Source organism: Triticum aestivum, chromosome 2A (assembly GCF_018294505.1).
Source record: "Triticum aestivum cultivar Chinese Spring chromosome 2A, IWGSC CS RefSeq v2.1, whole genome shotgun sequence".
In the NCBI taxonomy this organism is placed as follows: Eukaryota; Viridiplantae; Streptophyta; class Magnoliopsida; order Poales; family Poaceae; genus Triticum; species Triticum aestivum.
The window spans coordinates 40611976-40632730 of record NC_057797.1 but is presented as its reverse complement, the minus strand read 5'-3'; the positions used below and the strand labels follow the sequence as shown (position 1 = coordinate 40632730).

The following is a 20755-nucleotide window of genomic DNA, read 5'->3' as shown; positions in this document are numbered from 1 at the left end:
GGATTTAAATGAGTAGCCATCTCGTATTAAACGAGATCCTGATACAATGTTCATGCTCAAACTTGGCACTAAATAACAATTATTGAGGTTCAAAACTAATCCCGTAGGTAAATGTAGAGGTAGCGTGCCTACGGCGATCACATCGACCTTGGAACCATTCCCGACGCGCATCGTCACCTCGTCCTTCGCCAGTCTCCGCTTATTCCGCAGCTCCTGCTTTGAGTTACAAATATGAGCAACTGCACCGGTATCAAATACCCAAGAGCTACTACGAGTACTGGTAAGGTACACATCAATTACATGTATATCACATATACCTTTCGTGATGCCGGCCTTCTTGTCCGCTAAGTATTTGGGGCAGTTCCGCTTCCAGTGACCACTTCCCTTGCAATAAAAACACTCAGTCTCGGGCTTGGGTCCATTCTTTGGCTTCTTCCCGACAGCTTGCTTGCCGGGCGCGGCAACTCCCTTGCCGTCCTTCTTGAAGGTTTTCTTACCATTGCCTTTCTTGAACTTAGTGGTTTTATTCACCATCAACACTTGATGTTCCTTTCTGACTTCTACCTCTGCTGATTTCAGCATTGCAAATACTTCGAGAATGGTCTTTTCCATCCCCTGCATATTGAAGTTCATCAAAGCTCTTGTAGCTCAGTGGAAGCGACTGAAGGATTCTGTCAATGACCGCGTCATCCAGGAGATTAACTCCCAGCTGAGTCAAGCGGTTATGCAACCGAGACATTGTGAGTATGTGCTCACTGACAGAACTGTTTTCCTCCATCTTACAGCTGAAGAACTTGTCGGAGACTTGATATCTCTCGACCCGGGCATGAGCTTGGAAAACCATTTTCAGCTCTTCGAACATCTCATATGCTCCGTGTCTCTCAAAACGTTTTTGGAGCCCCAGCTCTAAGCTGTAAAGCATGCCGCACTGAACGAGGGAGTAGTCATCGGTACGTGCCTGCCAGGCGTTCATAACATCTTGTTCTACAGGGAGAACAGGTGCGTCACCTAGCGGTGCTTGTAGGACATAATCTTTCTTGACAGCTATGAGGATGATCCTCGGGTTCCAGACCCAGTCCGTGTAGTTGCTGCCATCGTCTTTCAGCTTGGTTTTCTCTAGGAACGCGTTGAAGTTGAGGACTACGTTGGCCATTTGATCTACAAGACATATTGTAAATATTTTAGACTAAGTTCATGATAATTAAGTTCATCTAATCAAATTATTCAATAAACTCCCACTTAGATAGACATCCCTCCAGTCATCTAAGTATAACATGATCCGAGTTAACTAGGCCGTGTCCAATCATCACGTGAGACGGACTAGTCAACATCGGTGAACATCTTCGTGTTGATCGTATCTTCTATACGACTCATGCTCGACCTTTCGGTCTTCTGTGTTCCGAGGCCATGTCTGTACATGCTAGGCTCGTCAAGTCAACCTAAGTGTTTGCATGTGTAAATCTGTCTTACACCCGTTGTATGTGAACGTTAGAATCTATCACACCCGATCATCACGTGGTGCTTCGAAACAACGAACTGTCGCAACGGTGCACAGTTAGGGGGAACACTTTCTTGAAATTATTATGAGGGATCATCTTATTTACTACCGTCGTTCTAAGTAAACAAGATGCAAAAACATGATAAACATCACATGCAATCAAATAATAATAGTGACATGATATGGCCAATATCACATAGCTCCTTTGATCTCCATCTTGGGGCTCCATGATCATCTTGTCACTGGCATGACACCATGATCTCCATCATTATGATCTCCATCATCGTGTCTCCATGAAGTTGCTCGCCAACTATTACTTCTACTACTATGGCTAATGCGTTTAGCAATAAAGTAAAGTAATTTACATGGCGTTTCTCAATGACACGCAGGTCATACAAAAAATAAAGACAACTCCTATGGCTCCTGCCGGTTGTCATACTCATCGACATGCAAGTCGTGATTCCTATTACAATGACATGAACATCTCATACATCACATATATATCATTCATTATTCATCACAACTTTGGCCATATCACATCACAAAACACTTGCTGCAAAAACAAGTTAGACGTCCTCTAATTGTTGTTGCAAGTTTTACGTGGCTGCAATAGGGTTCTAGCAAGAACGTTTTCTTACCTATGTGAAAGCCACAACGTGATTTGTCAACTTCTATTTACCCTTCATAAGGACCCTTTTCATCGAATCCGCTCCAACTAAAGTGGGAGAGACAGACACCCGCCAGCCACCTTATGCAACTAGTGCATGTTAGTCGGTGGAACCGGTCTCACGTAAGCGTATGTGTAAGGTTGGTCCGGGCCGCTTCATCCCACAATACCGCTGAAGCAAAATAAGACTAGTAGCGACAAGAAAGTTGACAACATCTACGCCCACAACAAATTGTGTTCTACTCGTGCAAAGAGAACTACGCATAGACCTAGCTCATGATGCCACTATTGGGGAACGTTGCAGAAAACAAAAAATTTCCTACGGTTTCACCAAGATCCATCTATGAGTTCATCTAGCAACGAGTGATTGGATGCATCTACGTACCTTGTAGATCACGAGCGGAAGCGTTCAAAGAACGGGGATGAGGGAGTCGTACTCGACGTGATCCAAATCACCGGAGATCCTAGCGTCGAACGGATGGCACCTCCACGTTCAATACACGTACAGTCAGCGTAACGTCTCCTCCTTCTTGATCCAGCAAGGGGGAAGGAGAGGTTGAGGAAGATGGCTCCAGCAGCAGCACGACGGCGTGGTGGTGGTGGAGCTGCAATACTCTGGCAGGGCTTCGCCAAGCTCTATGGAGGAGGAGGAGGTGTTGGAGAGGGAGAGGGAGGCACCAAAGGCGTAGGTAAGAGGTCCTCCATCCCCCCCACTATATATAAGGGGCCTAGGGGGGGCGCCGGCCCTAGGAGATGCAATCTCCTAGGGGGTGGCGACCAAGGGGTGGGGGGCTTGCCCCCCAAGCAAGGGGGCGCCCCCCTTTAGGGTTTCCCCACCCTAGGCGCATGGGCCCTAGGGGGAAGTGGCGCCCCAGCCCACTTTGGGCTGGATCCCTTCCCACTTCAGCCCATGGGCCCTCCGGGATAGGTGGCCCCACCCGGTGGACCCCCGGGACCCTTCCGGTGGTCCCGGTACAATACCGGTGACCCCGAAACTTGTCCCGATGGCCGAAACAGCACTTCCTATATATAATTCTTTACCTCCGGACCATTCCGAAACTCCTCGTGACGTCCGGGATCTCATCCGGGACTCCGAACAACATTTGGGTTACTGCATATACATATCCCTACAACCCTAGCGTCACCGAACCTTAAGTGTGTAGACCCTACGGGTTCGGGAGACATGTAGACATGACCGAGATTGCTCTTCGGTCAATAACCAACAGCGAGATCTGGATACCCATGTTGGCTCCCACATGCTCCTCGATGATCTCATCGGATGAACCACGATGTCGAGGATTCAAGCAACCCCGTATACAATTCCCTTTGTCAATCGGTATGTTACTTGCCCGAGATTCGATCGTCGGTATCCCAATACCTCGTTCAATCTCGTTACCGGCAAGTCACTTTACTCATACCGTAATGCATGATCCCGTGACCAGACACTTGGTCACTTTGAGCTCATATTGATGATGCATTACCGAGTGGGCCCAGTGATACCTCTGCGTCATACGGAGTGACAAATCCCAGTCTTGATCCGTGTCAACCCAACAGACACTTTCGGAGATACCCGTAGTATACCTTTATAGTCACCCAGTTACGTTGTGACGTTTGGTATACCCAAAGTACTCCTACGATATCCGGGAGTTACACGATCTCATGGTCTAAGGAAAAGATACTTGACATTGGAAAACTCTAGCAAACGAACTATACGATCTTGTGCTATGTTTAGGATTGGGTCTTGTCCATCACATCATTCTCCTAATGATGTGATCTCGTTATCAATGACATCTAATGTCCATAGTCAGGAAACCATGACTATCTGTTGATCAACGAGCTAGTCAACTAGAGGCTTACTAGGGACATGTTGGTGTCTATTATTCACACATGTATTACGATTTCCGGATAACACAATTATAGCATGAATAAAAGACAATTATCATGAACAAGGAAATATAATAATAATGATTTTATTATTGCCTCTAGGGCATATTTCCAACAGTTGTATCGCAAGCTTTGCTATTATAGTTGGATCTTATGATGTTTCTCCCCCTCTACTCTCTTATAATGGATTGAGTTTTCCCTTTGAAGTTATCTTATCGGATTAAGTCTTTAAGGATTTGAGAACACTTGATGTATGTCTTGCGTGGGATACCTGTGGTGACAATGGGGTTTTCTATTGATCCACTTGATGTATGTTTTGGTGATCAACTTGCGGGTTCCTCCCATGAACCTATGCATAGGGGTTGGCACACGTTTTCGTCTTGACTCTCCGGTAGAAACTTTGGGGCACTCTTTGAAGTTCTTTGTGTTGGTTGAATAGATAAATCTGAGATTGTGTGATGCATATCGTATAATCATACCCACGGATACTTGAGGTGACATTGGAGTATCTAGGTGACATTAGGGTTTTGGTTGATTTGTGTCTTAAGGTGTTATTCTAGTACGAACTCTATGATAGATTGAGCAGAAAGAATAGCTTCATGTTATTTTACTATGGACTCTTGAATAGATCGATCAGAAAGGATAATTTTGAGGTGGTTTCATACCCTACCATAATCTCTTCGTTTGTTCTCCGCTATTAGTGACTTTGGAGTGACTCTTTGTTGCATGTTGAGGGATAGTTATATGATCCAATTATGTTATTATTGTTGAGAGGACTTGCACTAGTGAAAGTATGACCCCTAGGCCTTGTTTCAAAGCATTGCAATACCGTTTGTGCTCAGTTTTATCATTAGTTACCTTGCTGTTTTTATATTTTTAGATTACAAAAACCTTTATCTACCATCCATATACCACTTGTATCACCATCTCTTCGCCGAACTAGTGCACCTATACAATTTACCATTGTATTGGGTGTGTTGGGGACACAAGAGACTCTTTGTTATTTGGTTGCAGGGTTGCTTGAGAGAGACCATCTTCATCCTACGCCTCCTACGGATTGATAAACCTTAGGTCATCCACTTGAGGGAAATTTGCTACTGTCCTACAAACCTCTACACTTGGAGGCCCAACAACGTCTACAAGAAGAAGGTTGTGTAGTAGACATCACCCCCCAGTGCATCACTTGAGCTTGGGGGCCCACCAGCAGGCCTCTATGGCCCATTTTCTCCTACATGACGCCATTGGCCCATCTTATCTACCAGAATATATTTCTCGTTTCCTCGGTAGCAATAGGCTTCCTTAATACTCCCTCCGTCCCAAAATTCTTGTCTTAGATTAGTCTAGATACGGATGTATCCAATACTAAAACGTGACTTGATACATTCGTATTTAGAAAAATCTAAGACACGAATTTTGGGACGGAGGGAGTAGAAAATTACAAAAAAATAATCATACTACTAAGCTTAATACTTTGTTTGCAGAAATGTTGATCACTCAGCAACAAGAGAAAGTTGTGAGAGTGTATTGTGCTCCATTCTTGGGCTCAATATCTCCAATAGTATATCCTAGCTACCAATTATATAACCGAGTATTCGATTGATTGTGATCTTATTAAGGAAGTCAAAAGGCATGCCTTTGTAGAGAGGGGCCCTCAAGCACATCTTATGTTCTTTGATACTTTATGCAGAACTTTTAAAATGAAATATGTGTTTCGGGGATTTGTTTTATTGACTCTTCAAGTTTTCTCTCAAGGATGATGCGAAAGTATGGTATAATCAATTGCCATGTGGGAGCATAACCAGCTGAAAAATGTGTGCAAAGAGGTTCATAGCTAAATTCCTCCCTGGCTCCAAGATTACCAACTTACGAAGAAATCTTGCTTCCTTCTCTCAAGAAGTGGGAGAAGTTTGTATACAACCTGGGAGAGATATTCTTAAATTCTTGAATCTTAGCCCTAACCATGGTTTTGCTAAATATGTTATACTCCATATGTTCTATCATGGGATTAGCGATGAATCCAAGTCTACTCTTGATTTGAGTGCAGGTGGGTGATTCATGGCTCTAACTCTTGAAGAAGGAAAAGCACTCATCACCAACGTAGTCTTAGCCCTAGAACACATGGAGCTTGGAGCAGTGATAATAAGTCCGTCTGATTTTCATGGAGTTCATGAACAATCACCACATCCATATTGAGGAGATAGCTCGCTCAGGCTACTGAACTCGACAACTCCAAACGTCAGACATCCGCCGCCTATACCTACCGTTTAGGTGGCACCAGCGAGATCCAGCTAAGGTAAGGAACTTCGTGACGCGGCTGCTCCACTCTGCTGCGGTCTTTTGAACTGAACTTCGTTGCCTTCCCGCAGCAAAGCATGATTTCAAAGGATCGTTACCTTTGGAATGGCTACCTTGCTGATCAGTAGCTTTGCTTTCGAAGAATTATGACTGTTAAGGAACAATGAAATATTGAGGAACCGGTTAAGCATATTGGAAAAATCTATCATGTTGAAGACATGAAGGAATTTAAGAAAGTTACTCAAGAAAAAGGTAAACATGTTGAACAAGTCATTAATAAAAAAGTAGATATATTTAGTATTTATTAGCATGAAGATGAGCTGAGGTAGACGAAGAATAAATTTAAGCATCACCAAGAGAATTTCAACCGAGATCATCGGAGGTGCATTCATCATAATGAAAAGGCTATATCTTATCTCCCTGAAGAAGTAGATGGGTTGAGTATCTTCGGAGGTGCATTCATCATAATGAAAAGGTTATGTCTTATCTCCCTTAAGAAGTAGATGGGTTGAGTCATGCCGTGAAGAATCTTGATAAACATTCTCGCATGATAGAAACCCAATGCTTGCAAATATCTTTTTTTAGGGGGAAAAGCTAAGTTTTATTGATCAAATGCCACTTGAAGTGGGATATAATAAGGATCATGGGGTTGAAAACCAAACATGGCGCCCCTAGTCTAAAGAATTCAAAGACTCAGCTAAACTATCTGCTTCTTTATTTGCCGTTCGTCCTTCGAAGGTAAATATCTGAAACTCAATCGTTGACTCTTGGCCAACTTGAGAAAGATAATATTATTTCTTCTAATTGGATTGACACTCTTAGTGGTAAAATGACGCAGGACCCAAAGGATCTGAATGGTATGAGAGGGAACGAGCATTGGAGAGGAGAGAAAGTTAGAGTCAAACCCAAGAAGATGAAGAACTCCTCAACAACGACCCAGACCAAGAAGAGCCAGCTCAACAAGATGCACAAGATAATGAAGCAGAAGGGGAGAATAACAAAGACCATCGATGAAAACATGATAATAACGTAGAAGAAGCTAGCCCAGGATCTATGTTGGGAGCTGCTAGATCCGCCGCCTCGCGAGCCGTTGGATCTGACATAGATGTAGCGGGCTGAACGTCTTTTGTCCACTCTGCAACAAAGATGTTGTTGCAGAAACATTTGTAACAGAGATTGTGTTGCAAAAATTTTATGCAACAAAGATTGAGTTGTGGATTTTTTTCGCAACAGAGGTTGTGTTGCGGAATTTTTTTTCGCAACAGAGGTTGTGTTGCGGAATTTTTTTCGCAACAGAGGTCTTGCGGGATTTTTTTTACAACAAAGGTCTTGTTGCGGATTTTTTTTTTGCAACAGAAGTTGTGTTGTCAATTTTTTCGCAACAACAATGATGTTGGAACGGCGCCTTGCCGTCGTCAGTGTCGAGATGAAGAAGAAGGCCGCAGGGCCATGGCCTTGTCTCTTCTCACCGGAGGCAGTCACGAGCTCCCTTGCGAACTCGCACGAATATGGAGTTGTGTGGTGAGCATCTCAGAAGGGAGCGATGTGTGAAAGGAAAGGAAACGAGAGAGATGACCATGAGACATGGATAAGGTTTCTTCGATATAGGAGTAGTAGTCATGGAGTCACGGAAAGCCTCAAGAAGAAAAGACTACGCGGTCTCTCTAGAGAGATGGGGCCTTGGGACATGCGTCCAGCAACCGACATGACTGACAATCAGGCTGTAATCCGCCGGTTGGCGGATTATAGTGGCCGCGTCCGCCACCTCCGCTGCATGACACGCGTCTAATTGATGGCTTACATTGCCGTTCTTTGTCGAACGCGCTTCCGAAACAGAGGCTATGTTTCAGAAAAATATGCAATGTTACAATAGTTTATGACAGGTCGTTTTTGCAACAAAACCTATGTTACGAAAATTTTCTGCAACAAGACCTCAGTTGCAGAAAAAATACAACAAAACCCTAGTTATATTCTTTTCCGCGACAAAACCGCCGTTGCAAAAAAATCTGCAACAAGACATGTGTTGCAGTTCTGGAGGCACGCTCGGCTCGCCTGATGCGGCAATCTGACGGCTCGCGAGCCGGCTGATATTTTCTGATCTTTCAAAAATATCAGCCGGTGGATGCGTAGCAGGCCCCTTTGCCAAATGTGTCCCAAGCAGAAAATCCAATGTTTTTTTTTGCATCCAAAATCATTGATTTTTTTCTTTAAAAACACCTCCCATATATATTAATGAATTAACAAGTTCTTACAATCGTTCATTACAGAATCAACCACGCAGGGCGGACACTATTACATAATCATTGATTTTAGACTCACATGCATACACAAACAAACATAAAGCAAATTTATTTTCTTTCTGTGGTGCATGTCCGTTCATGCGCACTGCACGGACGATCTAGAGTTCTAGGCCGTTTGGGTTTGGTACAACTAACTGTAACAACATGAGCAAACAAACAGAGACGTAAGGTATACTCCTAGATCACATGCGTCCTCAGCTCTCTCATGCCTTGCCATCCCTTTCTCATGCTTAACTACTAATCTGCATCCACTTACAGTGCTAATTAAGGGAGATGCATTTGTGCCAGTCAGAGAGGTGGATTGGATCTATCAAACCTGCCAAACCGGCACCGGCCCACCCACCAGACACAGACGTCTGCTAGTCCTCCAAAAAACAAGACTTGGCATCAGTGACATTAACGACAAAGAAAAGATGCTACTCACAGTATTCACCAGATTGATGATGCAGACAGAAGAAGATGAAGAAGAAGAATGGCACAGGCTCTCAAGAAGCTACAGCCAGGCATCATCATCATAATCACATACCTCATCAGTTAGTTACTTACAGAGAACATCAGATCATGGCTAGCAGAGATATCCCACATCGCCCTGTACAAGAGAAAGGTGCTGTGCTGGGCTCTCCCTCACACCACACCTGCTAGTAGGGTTGCAACAACCAACAAAAGGGCAAGATATCTCATGCCCTTTGCACCATGGCAATTTGCCGCTCTATAATCTATATACATGCGCCTACTATATGTGCCGGACATGTCTACTCGGCCGAATGGCCCTCCATATCCAGGCACATTCCTTGTTAGTGCCTCCCCATGTTCCTGAACTTGTCCTTCATATCCACCTGCGGACAGGAACCATCATTTCAGCCTCGGACGTGGTACAAACCCGAAGACAGACCGTGTCAGAAACCAAGGAATACGTACCGTCGATCTGTCTTGAAACACGTCCGGGTAGGCGATCTTGATGTCCTTCCAGTTGCCTTTACCGTACCTTCAGCAGCAGCAGACGAAAATACACCATCAGGAAGAAGTGAAGCAGAGGTTTCTCTAGGGGAGCTCTATTTTCGAAGTGAAAAGTAAGAGCGAGAAAAGATACCGTACTTGTCAACCCCTTCGATCAGGGTTCTCTCTTGTATCTCGGTCCATTTCTTTCTTGTTTTGTATGGAACTGCGGGCGGAGGCCTCATCCTCCTTTCGTAATTCGGTAACCGGCGCTGATGTGGCGGCCTTTCAGAGTCGGAGTCGCCAGAATCCCACTGCATTTACAAGATGGCGGCATACGATCAGGAATACTGCACCAAGTGCAACCCAGAAAACAACCTTCAAGACGATCAATACTAAACTGGATTTTCTTGTGTCTGCTAGCAGAGTTAAACTGCCAAATTTAAAGACGATAGTCGACAACCAGACATGTGCATTTTCAGCAAGCGGTTTTGTTGCAGATGGTGGGAAGTCTGTAGCTCAAATCTGTGGTCAGGCATTTATGTGATTATCTAAATTTGTACTTTCTAACAATATCAGGGGTTTACTTTGAGAAAACAGATATGAGATCCCTACACTGCCCTTTGCAGAGAACATCAAAATAGGAGCACGACATATTAACAAAGTGTTGACAATAACAATATGACCTAACACGATGCAAGTAGATCACACAGAACTCATTCCTCATGTACAATCAAACTTATCCATGAATAACTATGACAAGATTTATGCTAAAATGAGTTTTTATTATCCTCAAAGATAGAGAGCTAAGAAAGCTTATATGCTACCCACAGCCCCACACCAAAGTTGCTAGAAGCTGAGTGAAATTCGAACGCTATCGAGCAATTTAAACACGCATAAGCCTTGCAGCATCACATCTTGAACAGAACGTCAATAAAAGCCAAAGTGAAAGCACCTGATAAACGATTGCACTAGGTTTCCTCTCCATAAGACTAGGCTTAGGACCTGTTACTGGATGGCTCTTGTTATGGTCAGGGGCAGCCTGTCCGGTGACATGAGAAGACGTAGCTTGCTCCTTGCCCTTGGTTGCTGCGCTTGTTACCAGCTTTTCAGGAATTCGAGCATCGGTTGTTCTTTCTACTGGCTCTTGTTGATGTCGAGCGCAATCCTCTTGGGCAAGGCTAGCTTCTCCTTTTCCCATACCAAGATGAGCTTCATCATCTTGCTGAGCACGATCACCCTCGTTCACACCACTTGTGCTGGGCGCATTGGCCGCCTCATCAACTTGAGGAGCCTTGGATGGATCTTGCCCAAGCTTGCCTAAAATCTCACGCGCCGTCGACTCCCCTACTGCATCAACCAACAAAATTGCGTTAATGGAGATGTAATTTTTTTTCTAGCTATCTCAAAACGAGATCAGAATTCAGGACCCAGAGTCGGAGGAGGTTCGCTCAACATGATCCATGGAAATTCTGAGATTGGGAATTCTCAAGGAGATCTGGATAGGAAGGAAAGGGAATGCGGCGCTCACCGAGCCGGCGAAGCTTCTTGCGCGTGTCCTGGTCGGCGTTCGCCCACGTGTCGAGGGCTCCGGCGCCGGCGATCCGGTCGGCCTCGAGCTCGAGCTCGGAGGGAGGGAGGCTCTCCCACTCGGCGTCCACGAGGCGCCTGAGGGCGGCCACGTCGTCGCGGACGACGGCGAGGTGGTCGGGGAAGCAGGCCGCGACGCCAGGGTCGGCGAGGACGTCGCGGGCCTTGCGGAGGACCTCGCCGGAGCCGTCGGCGTCAGAGCCCGACAGGGCGGCGTCGAGGGCGCGGAGCGCGATGGCCTTGCGCAGGCGCGGGGAGGTGTGCGGGGAGACGGGCGGGAGGGCGGCGAGCAGGCCGGCGAGGAGGGAGTGGGGGACGCGGCGGTTGCCAGCGACGAACTCGAGCACGCGGAAGGCGTCGGCGGCGGCCAGGGGCGGCATGGTGGTGCTGGCCTGCTGGGTCGCCCGGGCCACCATCTCGCTCCCATTCTTTTTGTTGGGTTGGGCTCGGTTTGGGCTTGCGTATGGGCTTCGGGTTCGGCCCAACTCCGTTTCCACTGGCTCCCATTGCAGTCCAGCTCAGTGGCACTGAGCTTCAGTGAGTGAGCGAGAGATTGCGCCATGGCCGCTACCACCACCGACGCCGCCGCCGCCGGCCTGGTCCTCCTCCTCCTCATCTCCCACCTTGCGGTGGCGGTGGAGGTCGCCGGCGACCCTCTCCTCCTCGCGTGCGGCGCGCCAGCCGCCATCACCCTCCCCGACGGCCGCGTCTTCCTCCCGGACTCCAATGTCTCCATCTCCCCTCCCCACGCCTCCCGCACCACCACCACCACGGCGTCCTCGCCGCTCTACTCCGCGACGCGCGTCTTCTCCGCCGAGGCCACCTACTCCCTCCCCGTCCCCCGCTCGCCCCACCGCCACCTCCTCCTCCGCCTCCACTTCCCCCAGCCCGCGCAGTTCGCCGTCGCCGCGGGTGACCTCGAGCTCGTCTCCGTCCCCCGTCCGGCCTCTCGTGCAACCAGGGGTCGCCACCGCTACCGCGAGTACCTGCTGCCGCACCGCGGCGGCGGCCTCCTGCGCCTACTCATCTCGCCGCGCCCCGGCTCCCTCGCTCTCCTCAGCGCCGTCGAGCTCTTCCCGGCGCCCGACGCCCTGCTCCCGCTCCCGCTCAACCCGCCGGAGCCTTTCCGGCTCGCCGAGACCTTCTACCGCGTCAATGCCGGCGCGGCGCGCGGGGAGGCCTCGCTCAACGACTCCTTCTGGAGGCTGTGGGAGGGGGACGCCGCGTACCTCCTCAACCCCGCGGCCGCGCGCTCCGTCTCCGTCGACCCGGCCAGCGTTCGCTACCCCGCGGGGGCCGGCCCGCCGTACGCCGCTCCGGCCGCGGTGTACGCGGACGCGCAGGAGATGGCCGACGCAGGGGTCGGCAACCAGCGGTTCAACCTGTCGTGGGCGTTCCCCGTCGACCCGGGCTTCCGCTACTCCGTCAGGCTGCACCTCTGCGACATCGTCGGCCGCAACTCCACCGACCTGGTCTTCGACGTCTACATCAACGGCGACGCCGTGCTCAGCTCCTTCGATCTCTCCGGCAAGCTCGGGCTGTTCAACGCCTACTTCGTGGATTTCATCGCCGCCGTCCCGCCAGGGTCCGAGAAAATCTTGCTGCAGCTTGGGCCGCCTCGTCTGTCATACTCGAAGCCGAACGCCATCCTCAATGGCGTCGAGATCATGAAGCTCGGCGACCAGGAGACGGTGCGCCGTGCCGACACCGTCAATACTGCTCCGGCGGGATCAATGGCCGCGCGCAAGAAGAAGATTGCAGTTGTCACCGCCGCAACCACCGGCGGAGCAATGCTCATCACCATCTGCATCGTGGGGGCACTGCTGCTCTTCAGGCATCGCCGAAGGAGCAAGAAACAACGGCGGTCCCTCAGCCGGCTGCCGTCCTCCTCCATAGGCCTCCACACGCACACCGGCATCTCGGCATCCAAGGTCTCAGCCGCGAGAAGCCACAGCCGCCCGTCCTCAGGGCCGTCCCTCAGCATCGGCCAGATAAGGCGGGCGACCAACGACTTCGACGAGGGCCGGGTGGTCGGCGTCGGCGGGTTCGGCAAGGTGTACAGGGGGGTCCTGGAGAACGGCACGGCGGTGGCCGTGAAGCGCGGGAACCCGCGGTCGCAGCAGGGCCTGCAGGAGTTCCGCACGGAGATCGAGATGCTGTCCAGGCTCCGGCACCGCCACCTGGTGTCCCTCATCGGGTACTGCCACGAGGACAACGAGATGGCGCTGGTCTACGAGTTCATGGCCGGCGGGCCGCTCCGGCGCCACCTGTACGGCGCTCCCGGCGCGCCCGCCACGCTCCCGCCGCTGTCGTGGAAGCAGAGGCTCGAGGCCTGCGTCGGCGCGGCCAAGGGCCTGCACTACCTTCATACCGGCGTCTCCGAGGCGATCATCCACCGGGACGTGAAGACCACCAACATCCTCCTCGACGGGAGCCTCTCCGCCAAGGTCTCCGACTTCGGGCTGTCGATGCCGGCGCCGGCCGTCGACGAGGCGGCGCATGTGAGCAACAACGCGGTGAAAGGCAGCTTCGGGTACCTGGACCCGGACTACCTCAGGCGGCAGACGCTGACGGACAAGTCGGACGTGTACTCCTTCGGCGTGGTGCTCCTGGAGGTGCTCTGCGCCAGGCCGGCCGTCGACCCGGCGCTGCCCCGCGAGCAGGCGAGCCTCGTGGACTGGGCGATGGTGGAGGGGCGGACGCTCGGCGGGCTGGAGAGGGTGATGGACCCCCGGCTCGCGGGCGGCGTCGGCGCCGCCTCGCTGCGCAAGTTGGGCGAGACCGCGGAGAAGTGCCTCGCGGAGTACGGCGCCGATCGGCCGGCGATGGGCGACGTGCTGTGGAGCTTGGAGTGCGCGCTCCGGCTGCAGGAGGCGTTCCTGAGCTCCGGCGGCGAGGGGAGCAGCGGCATTGCGTACGGCGGGCAGGGTTCCTCTGGTGGGTGGCGATGGTGAAGACGGTGCAGATGCTTGGGTGGCAACAAGGGTCTTGTCACAGATATTGGATCCAAGGGGAAGGTAGATTGTAAGGTTGGATGCTGCTGCTTGGGGGGTGGCCTGACAATTGACAAATCTGACTACTTCTGCGGTTCACTACAGGTTCAGTTTGAGTGTCTCTGTTGAAATTGCTGGTGTTCTGGTTGTAAGATGGTGGTGCCTCCAGTGTGATTGAATGAGCGCTTCATGTATTCGCTCATATCCTTGCCTTCAGTTGCAGCTTGAAACGAGTGGAGCAGAGTTGCCTTGAGTTGGAGATTCAAACGAGTCAAGCACGGCACTTGTTTCCCTCCTTTTTCTTTTGCTATTTCTGGAAAACAAGTTCAGAAACACCCAAACGAGCATCAGTTTCTCTTATGAGCTGAAAAGCATGTGCAATTTCTATAGACGCACGGCTGCAAAATCACGAAAGCAAAACTGTCAGTAGAACTAGCATAATGATTCAGGAATGTTGCTCGTGCTGAGACGGGCCTCACGCCGCCTCAACAGCAAGAAGGTTCATAACAGTTGATTATTCACGACCTTCGGAGCCAAACGCCTCACAGAAGAACGAAAAAAGAGCAAAAAAAACTTGTACAGGCCAAAACTTTAAGACGGTGTGTGCACAGGCTGGACAACCCGAGCCTGCGAAGGGTTATTTTTGCGATGGTTTCCCACATCAGGGGAACTTGATCGGCTCTGGTTGCAATGCTTTCTTCACCAGCTCCGACTGCTCCTGCACGTGGACCGTCAAGAAGCCGGTGGCTGTGGCGGCCGAAGGCGCCCTGCCCACGTACTTGATGTCCTCAAAAGTGCCCCGCCCGAGGGTCTTCATGGCTGAGTAGAGGCGGGGTGAGATGTAGCTGTATGCGCCCATGTTCATTGGCTCCTCTTGGCACCACACGATCTCCGCATCTGTGTAGATAGCGCAAACATGAACAGTCATACAACTAAATATACCCGAGAGAGAAAAATGCAGCATAGAAATTTGGACAGCAACAACTGCTAGCAGACCAGCAGTAGCTACTGTGAGCAATCAGCTACAAATCAGGATTCAGGAAACCAGCCCAGCGAGGTGTGGTACCATCCACAAGTGCCAAAACTGACTATGGTGCTCTCTACAAGCATACTAGTAATAACAATACAGGTGTAACAAAACCAAAGCTCACTGCGAAATAAGCAATGCCACCACAGACAACTTCGCAAATGTGAGGGGAACTACTGAAAAAAAATGGCAAATGCAGGCATTCACAAAAACAATGGACTGGATTTTGAGGAGAAGGATTCATACTTGGATATCTTTTTAGCTCTCTCTGGATAAGGTCATATGGGAATGGGGAAAGTTGCTCAACCCTGCAAATAGCAACATCACTGCGCTCGGACTTTTTCCGCTCATCGTCAAGTTCATAATACACCTGCAATATGACGATTTCAAAAGGGAGTTCATAATTGCACTCAACTGGTCATTTGTTTAGCTTGATTTTGTGCTAAAAGGGAATACATACCTTTCCAGAACATAATACAAGGCGGTTGATGCCCTCCTCAACTTCCTTGTGATCGTTACGGTCCTTTATCAGCCGCTTGAAACGTGTTCCTTGCTTATCAAATCCTGGGTGCCCTTCAACATCATCAAACTCAGAGAGGTTGGATTTACACTCCTTATGCCGAAGAAGGTTCTTGGGGGCCGTCACAATCAGCGGTTTCCGGAAATCCCTATGTATCTAGATCCCACAGACAGAGTATAAGGACTATTTCATGCTAGTAGCTACATGATGACATCTCGCAATACTTCGGCATAGTGAAAACAAACTAACCTGACGACGCAGCACATGGAAATAGTTTGCAGGGGTTGTCACATTCACAACCTGCCAGTTACACTCCTGTATCTGCTTGCGAAGTGTTGGGTCCATCTCAGGTATGACAAAAGGATTGTCATCACTCATCTGTGGAACAAATTGATAATATCCGGTAAGCAACAAACATTCAAGAACCAATCATACCACTAATCCACAAATAATGAAAACCAAGCCATCACCATAACAAGTGGAGCTACCAAAAGTTGTAAAACAAACCGTATTTTCTTGAATAGTGACAGGATATCTCAAACAGACAAACAACTATAGCATGCTAGACAATTATCAAAGAAGGATGCAAAACAGGAGGCTGCTTCTTACTGGACAGGAATAATTAGCTCCATGATACAGAAAAACAACAAGAACAACTATGTTCCATGAATTACCTGAAGGAAGCGCTCCAAACGGGAGCTGGAGTGTTCAGGACCTTGGCCATCGTAACCATGAGGCAGTAGAACAACAAGGCCAGTTTGGCGCAGCCATTTTGCCTCTCCACTACTCAGAAACTGGTCGAACATCACTTGTGCACCATTGGAGAAGTCACCAAACTGAGCTTCCCAGAGTACTAGCGAATTCGGGTTCTCCATGGAGTAGCCCAATTCAAACCCAAGAACAGCGAATTCAGAAAGTGAACTGCAAAAGGCACATTCATGTACTCAATCCCAGGCAAGAAGCAAATTCTCCTTATTCAAATTGAAACTTGTTACAGGTAAAACAGGAGCTATCTCAAAACTATATATAACTGGAATAATCTAAGTTAGAATATGAAAGGTGACAAGTTAATAAAATTAAGTGGGCGGTTCGAGGCAGCAAGTAAACGTAGAGCTTATCTAAATAATGATACTTTTATCCATTCATGTCTAAAGACAAATGAAAGTAAAGCTTATTGTTATGCTGGTAAGCTGAACAATTATATTCAATAGCAGAGATGGGCCAAATAAACCTACAGAACCAGATATAGTTTCTCCATTTTTGTCTATGAACCACCAGGGAACACAAATGATCTCATAAGCTTCCAAATTTAACAAGTGCAGATAATATTACAGCGGCTAGTAGGATGACACAAATAATAGCTCCATTAGCAGACGTACCTGTTGCTAACAGTAAACAGCTCCTCATTTTGATTCATCACAACATGATCGAGCGGGCAGTATTTCGCCCCAGTTTCCTGGTCATGCACAACCGAATGCCGGTGGCTAAAAGTTCCCCTTTCCACATCCTGCCCACTCAGCCTAACATGGTTGCCTTCAACTATGAGTGCTGCAAATGCAAGGGCTTCGGCAACAGCCCAGTCAATACCTTCACCACTCTCGATCATTGCAGCGCGCTGCTCAAAAATCTTCTTTACTGCTCTGTGGGGCTTGAAGCTTTCAGGCAGAGTAGTAATTGCTTGCCCAACACGTTTCAGTACCTCCGGCTTAACCCTGCAAGGCAAGCATTTCAATGACGATGAATGGCATAACTGTTGAAGACATAAACTACAAGCATAATCAACACAAATAATGCTGTTACCCGGTGTTGCGAACACGTGAAATTTGCTCAGGTGACTTAAAGCCAGTCCAGTAAGCAGAGAGCCAATCCCTCTTGTTGGGAACATAATCTTTGCTTTTAGCGAACTCTTCATTTAGGATTCGGTTCACTTTGTCGTGGATCCTCTGAACATCATCTTTAGTGACTTCACCTGTTTCAAGCAGTTTCTGTTCATAAAGCTTCAATGAACTGGGATGGTTCTTAATGACCTGCCAAAGAATAATTTTCATCAGAAACAGTGAAACACAGGGTGCTAGAAGCACAAAGCATCAATATCTCTACTCTTATAAAAAACGAAGTTGGTGATGATGGTGTGCCTGCCATCCTGCAATATAGGCCGTCCGATTTATATCTGACAGATAGGAAGGAAACAATGGCAATTTTGCAAAAAGATACCCCACACCCCTCTCCAGATTTGCAAATAAGGCCTTCCCTCGTTCATCCTTTTCTCCCACAAGATAAACTACTCATACAAATGAGTCTTGATGCGTGCAACGCATGGGCATCTTGCTAGTCAGCATAAAAGCACAAGTATGATAGAGACAGGAACAAGATAGAGGGTAATCAGATGCAGCTAAAAAGGAATGAGAATTGAGCTGAAGCATCAATATCAGCATAAAAGCACAAGTATGATAGAGACAGGAACACGATAGAGAGGGTAATCATGTATTGATTAGAAACCTAACTACCTAAGTGGAAATGATCAACAACATATGCAAAATACACAGATTCAGTAGCATGGGGATTACCTGATACATCTTTGGCTGTGTGAAGGATGGCTCGTCAATTTCATTGTGTCCAAAACGACGGTAGCAGATCAGGTCAACCACCACATCAGAATGGAAAGTCTGGCGCCACTCAGCTGCAAGTTCGCAGACACGTACAACAGCCTCCAGATCATCACCATTAACATGGAATATAGGGACATTCACGGCCTTTGCCACATCCGTACAGTACTGGGAAGACCTGCCGGCTCTTGGATCAGTTGTGAAGGCAACTTGATTGTTGACAACAATGTGAATGGTTCCTCCAGTAGTGTAGTTTGGAAGGGCACTCAGATGGAGCGTCTCATACACCACGCCCTGCCCAGCAAAGCTACCATCTCCATGAATAAGAATGCCCATGTTCTTTGTCCTGTCATCATCATTGGAGTAGAACTGCTTTGCACGCGTCTTGCCAATGACAACAGGGTCGACGGCCTCCAGATGACTGGGATTGGCGACCAACGACAAGTGGATCCTCTTGCCACCACGGGTGGGCCGGTCGTAGGAGGTACCCAGATGGTACTTGACATCACCGGTTCCAGTGTAGAGCCCATCCTCGCCTTCGACAGGCCTCGTCCCGCCAGCAAACTCACTGAATATCTGAGACAAGGGCTTGCGGACGACGTTCCCCAGCACATTGAGCCTCCCCCTGTGGGGCATGCCAATGACAATGTTCTCGACGCCGAGATCAGCAGACCTGTCAAACATCTCCTTCATGCCGGGGATGAGGGTCTCGCCGCCCTCGAGGCCGAACCGCTTGGCGGTGGCCCACTTGGTGGCGAGGAAGTTCTCGAACTGGGTGCTCCAGATGAGCCTGTCGAGCATGACGAGGCGGCGGTCCTTGGGGTACTCCCTGGGCGCGACGGTCTCGATCTTCTCCCGGAGCCAGTTGCACTTGTCGCGGTCGGGGATGTGCATGTACTCGAAGCCGATGGGCCCGCAGTAGGCGCGCTCGAGCTTGCTGAGGATCTCGCGGAGGGTGAGCACGGGCCGGTTCTCGGAGAGGAAGCCCGCCATCATCCAGACGCCGAGGAAGAACTCGCGGTCGAGGTCGGCCTCGGTGAAGCCGTAGAGGGCGAGGTCGAGGTCCTCGGGCACGGCGCGGTCGTCGAGCCCCAGCGGGTCGAGGGCGGCCTTCATGTGGCCGTTGACCTGGTAGGCGCGCACGAGGAGGAGCAGCTGCATGCTCTCCTGGATGGTCTGGCCGGAGAGGCCGGCCGTGGGGGAGGCCGCCTGGCCGAGGAAGTTGCGGAAGAAGTTGTCCCACGACTCGTCGACCGAGGCCGGGTCCGCCTCCCACGCGCGCTGCAGCTCCTCGAGGTAGACGCTGCTGGTGCCGTCGAGGAAGCTGTCGGTGAGCCTGGAGAGCGGGACGGCGCGCGGGGCCGGCGCCGCGGCCCTGCGGCGGAGCGCGGAGGTGTGGAACCCCGCGGATCGGGCGCCCGGGGTGGGGATGGTGGCGCGGGCGAGGGCCGCCCGCCGCGCGGCGTGGCGGGCCAGGCCCGTGGCGGCGCGGAGCCACGTCATTGCCGCAGTCGTCCTCCTCCCCTCGCGCTCCTCGTTCTCCTGGATCGAATCGGGCGCGGCGGGGTCAGCGAATCGATCGACGGGCGGGGCCGGGCGACGGCGGATCGGGGAGAGGGGGAGGGGATGGGGACGAACCTTGTGCGGTCAATGGCGGCGGCGGCGGCGGCGGGTTCGGCGAAACCCTCGTCGGAATCGAGGGATGGCGAGATTGTTTCGCCTTTTCTTCCCTTTTTTTGGCCTCGTCTCTGGAGATTTTGTCTTGGGGGAGGGTGCAGCCCCCGATGCGATGCGGTGCTGTACGAGGGGGGTGGGGGGGGTGGGGGATAGAAAGGGACGAACGGAATGGGTTCGGGTCAAAAGCGGTGGCGGGTGGGCCCGTCAGTCGGGTCCGGTCCGGTGGGGGGCAGGGGGCGTCCGGTTCAAAACGTCTCGTGGCTGCGCTATTTTTTTTCCTTCTGGAAAGAAGATATTGAGGAATTTAATAATGTCTTCTCTTTGGGATATGTCAACTTATCATCCAATTATTGAGATAATATATCTTGTCTAGCCGTTGGTTGTTATGAAAAATAAATACAAGATATATCACCAAGGGAAAATATCTCACAACACCCATAACATTTTCTCATTATCTCGTATGTTCGACTTTGCCTCCGCCCTTTCCACGATCTTAACCCCGCGTTTCTGCGTAAAATTAATCAAATCATATCTCATCAAAACCTCATTTAAATCAAAATCTTCCTTATATGTTCAAATCAAATCAAAACTACCAAGAATCAAATCTTCCAAAACTTCACCTATATCAAAACTTTCTCCCTTTTCCCCCAGCCATAGTCAAATCAAATCAACACAAATCTTACCGAAATCCATAATATGATGGATGTAAGATTTATGTCAGGACACGAATGATATTGAACCACTATAATATGGATGTATGCA

The 20755-nt window shown here is 49.6% G+C and overlaps 3 protein-coding genes across 5 annotated transcripts; 1 reads left to right on the top strand and 2 right to left on the bottom strand.

Moving 5' to 3' along the window:
• Positions 1 to 9150: 9150 nt before the first annotated feature.
• Positions 9151 to 11787, bottom strand: LOC123187298 (telomere-associated protein 1). Of its 3 annotated transcripts, none has more exons than XM_044599123.1 (5): positions 11112 to 11787; positions 10536 to 10930; positions 9735 to 9894; positions 9563 to 9629; positions 9151 to 9480 (listed from the first exon to the last, which is right to left on the bottom strand). In XM_044599123.1, the coding sequence occupies exons 1-5, from the start codon at positions 11584 to 11586 to the stop codon at positions 9471 to 9473; spliced, it is 1107 nt and encodes a 368-aa protein (XP_044455058.1). In that variant the 5' UTR covers positions 11587 to 11787; the 3' UTR covers positions 9151 to 9470. The 3 variants fall into 3 exon arrangements, with proteins under 3 accessions (XP_044455058.1, XP_044455056.1, XP_044455057.1); XM_044599121.1 differs by having other exon boundaries at positions 9740 to 9894; XM_044599122.1 differs by having other exon boundaries at positions 9740 to 9894; positions 10536 to 10927.
• LOC123187296 (receptor-like protein kinase THESEUS 1) lies at positions 11656 to 14273 on the top strand. The gene has a single exon (XM_044599120.1). The coding sequence runs from the start codon at positions 11731 to 11733 to the stop codon at positions 14122 to 14124; it is 2394 nt and encodes a 797-aa protein (XP_044455055.1). The 5' UTR covers positions 11656 to 11730; the 3' UTR covers positions 14125 to 14273.
• Positions 14274 to 14574: 301 nt separating this feature from the next.
• LOC123187295 (2-oxoglutarate dehydrogenase, mitochondrial) lies at positions 14575 to 20122 on the bottom strand. Its single transcript, XM_044599119.1, has 9 exons — positions 19955 to 20122; positions 18278 to 19858; positions 17511 to 17737; positions 17090 to 17422; positions 16385 to 16631; positions 15960 to 16088; positions 15651 to 15866; positions 15437 to 15560; positions 14575 to 15060 (listed from the first exon to the last, which is right to left on the bottom strand). The coding sequence occupies exons 2-9, from the start codon at positions 19817 to 19819 to the stop codon at positions 14825 to 14827; spliced, it is 3054 nt and encodes a 1017-aa protein (XP_044455054.1). The 5' UTR covers positions 19820 to 19858; positions 19955 to 20122; the 3' UTR covers positions 14575 to 14824.
• Positions 20123 to 20755: the final 633 nt, after the last annotated feature.

Bases quoted from the DNA above. Each gene is read 5' to 3' on its own strand.
- LOC123187295 (XM_044599119.1), bottom strand. From the start codon at position 19,819: ATGACGTGGCTCCGCGCCGCCACGGGCCTGGCCCGCCACGCCGCGCGG. The intron at 17,738-18,277 runs GTAATCCCCATG...ATTCTTTGGCAG, and splicing joins CACAGCCAAAGATGTATCAG to GTCATTAAGAACCATCCCAG. The intron at 15,561-15,650 runs GTATGTATTCCC...GTCATATTGCAG, and splicing joins TTGTATTATGTTCTGGAAAG to GTGTATTATGAACTTGACGA.
- LOC123187298 (XM_044599121.1), bottom strand. From the start codon at position 11,586: ATGGTGGCCCGGGCGACCCAGCAGGCCAGCACCACCATGCCGCCCCTG. The intron at 10,931-11,111 runs GTGAGCGCCGCA...TGGTTGATGCAG, and splicing joins CAAGAAGCTTCGCCGGCTCG to TAGGGGAGTCGACGGCGCGT. The intron at 9,895-10,535 runs GTGCTTTCACTT...TTGTAAATGCAG, and splicing joins CTAGTGCAATCGTTTATCAG to TGGGATTCTGGCGACTCCGA.
- LOC123187296 (XM_044599120.1), top strand. From the start codon at position 11,731: ATGGCCGCTACCACCACCGACGCCGCCGCCGCCGGCCTGGTCCTCCTC.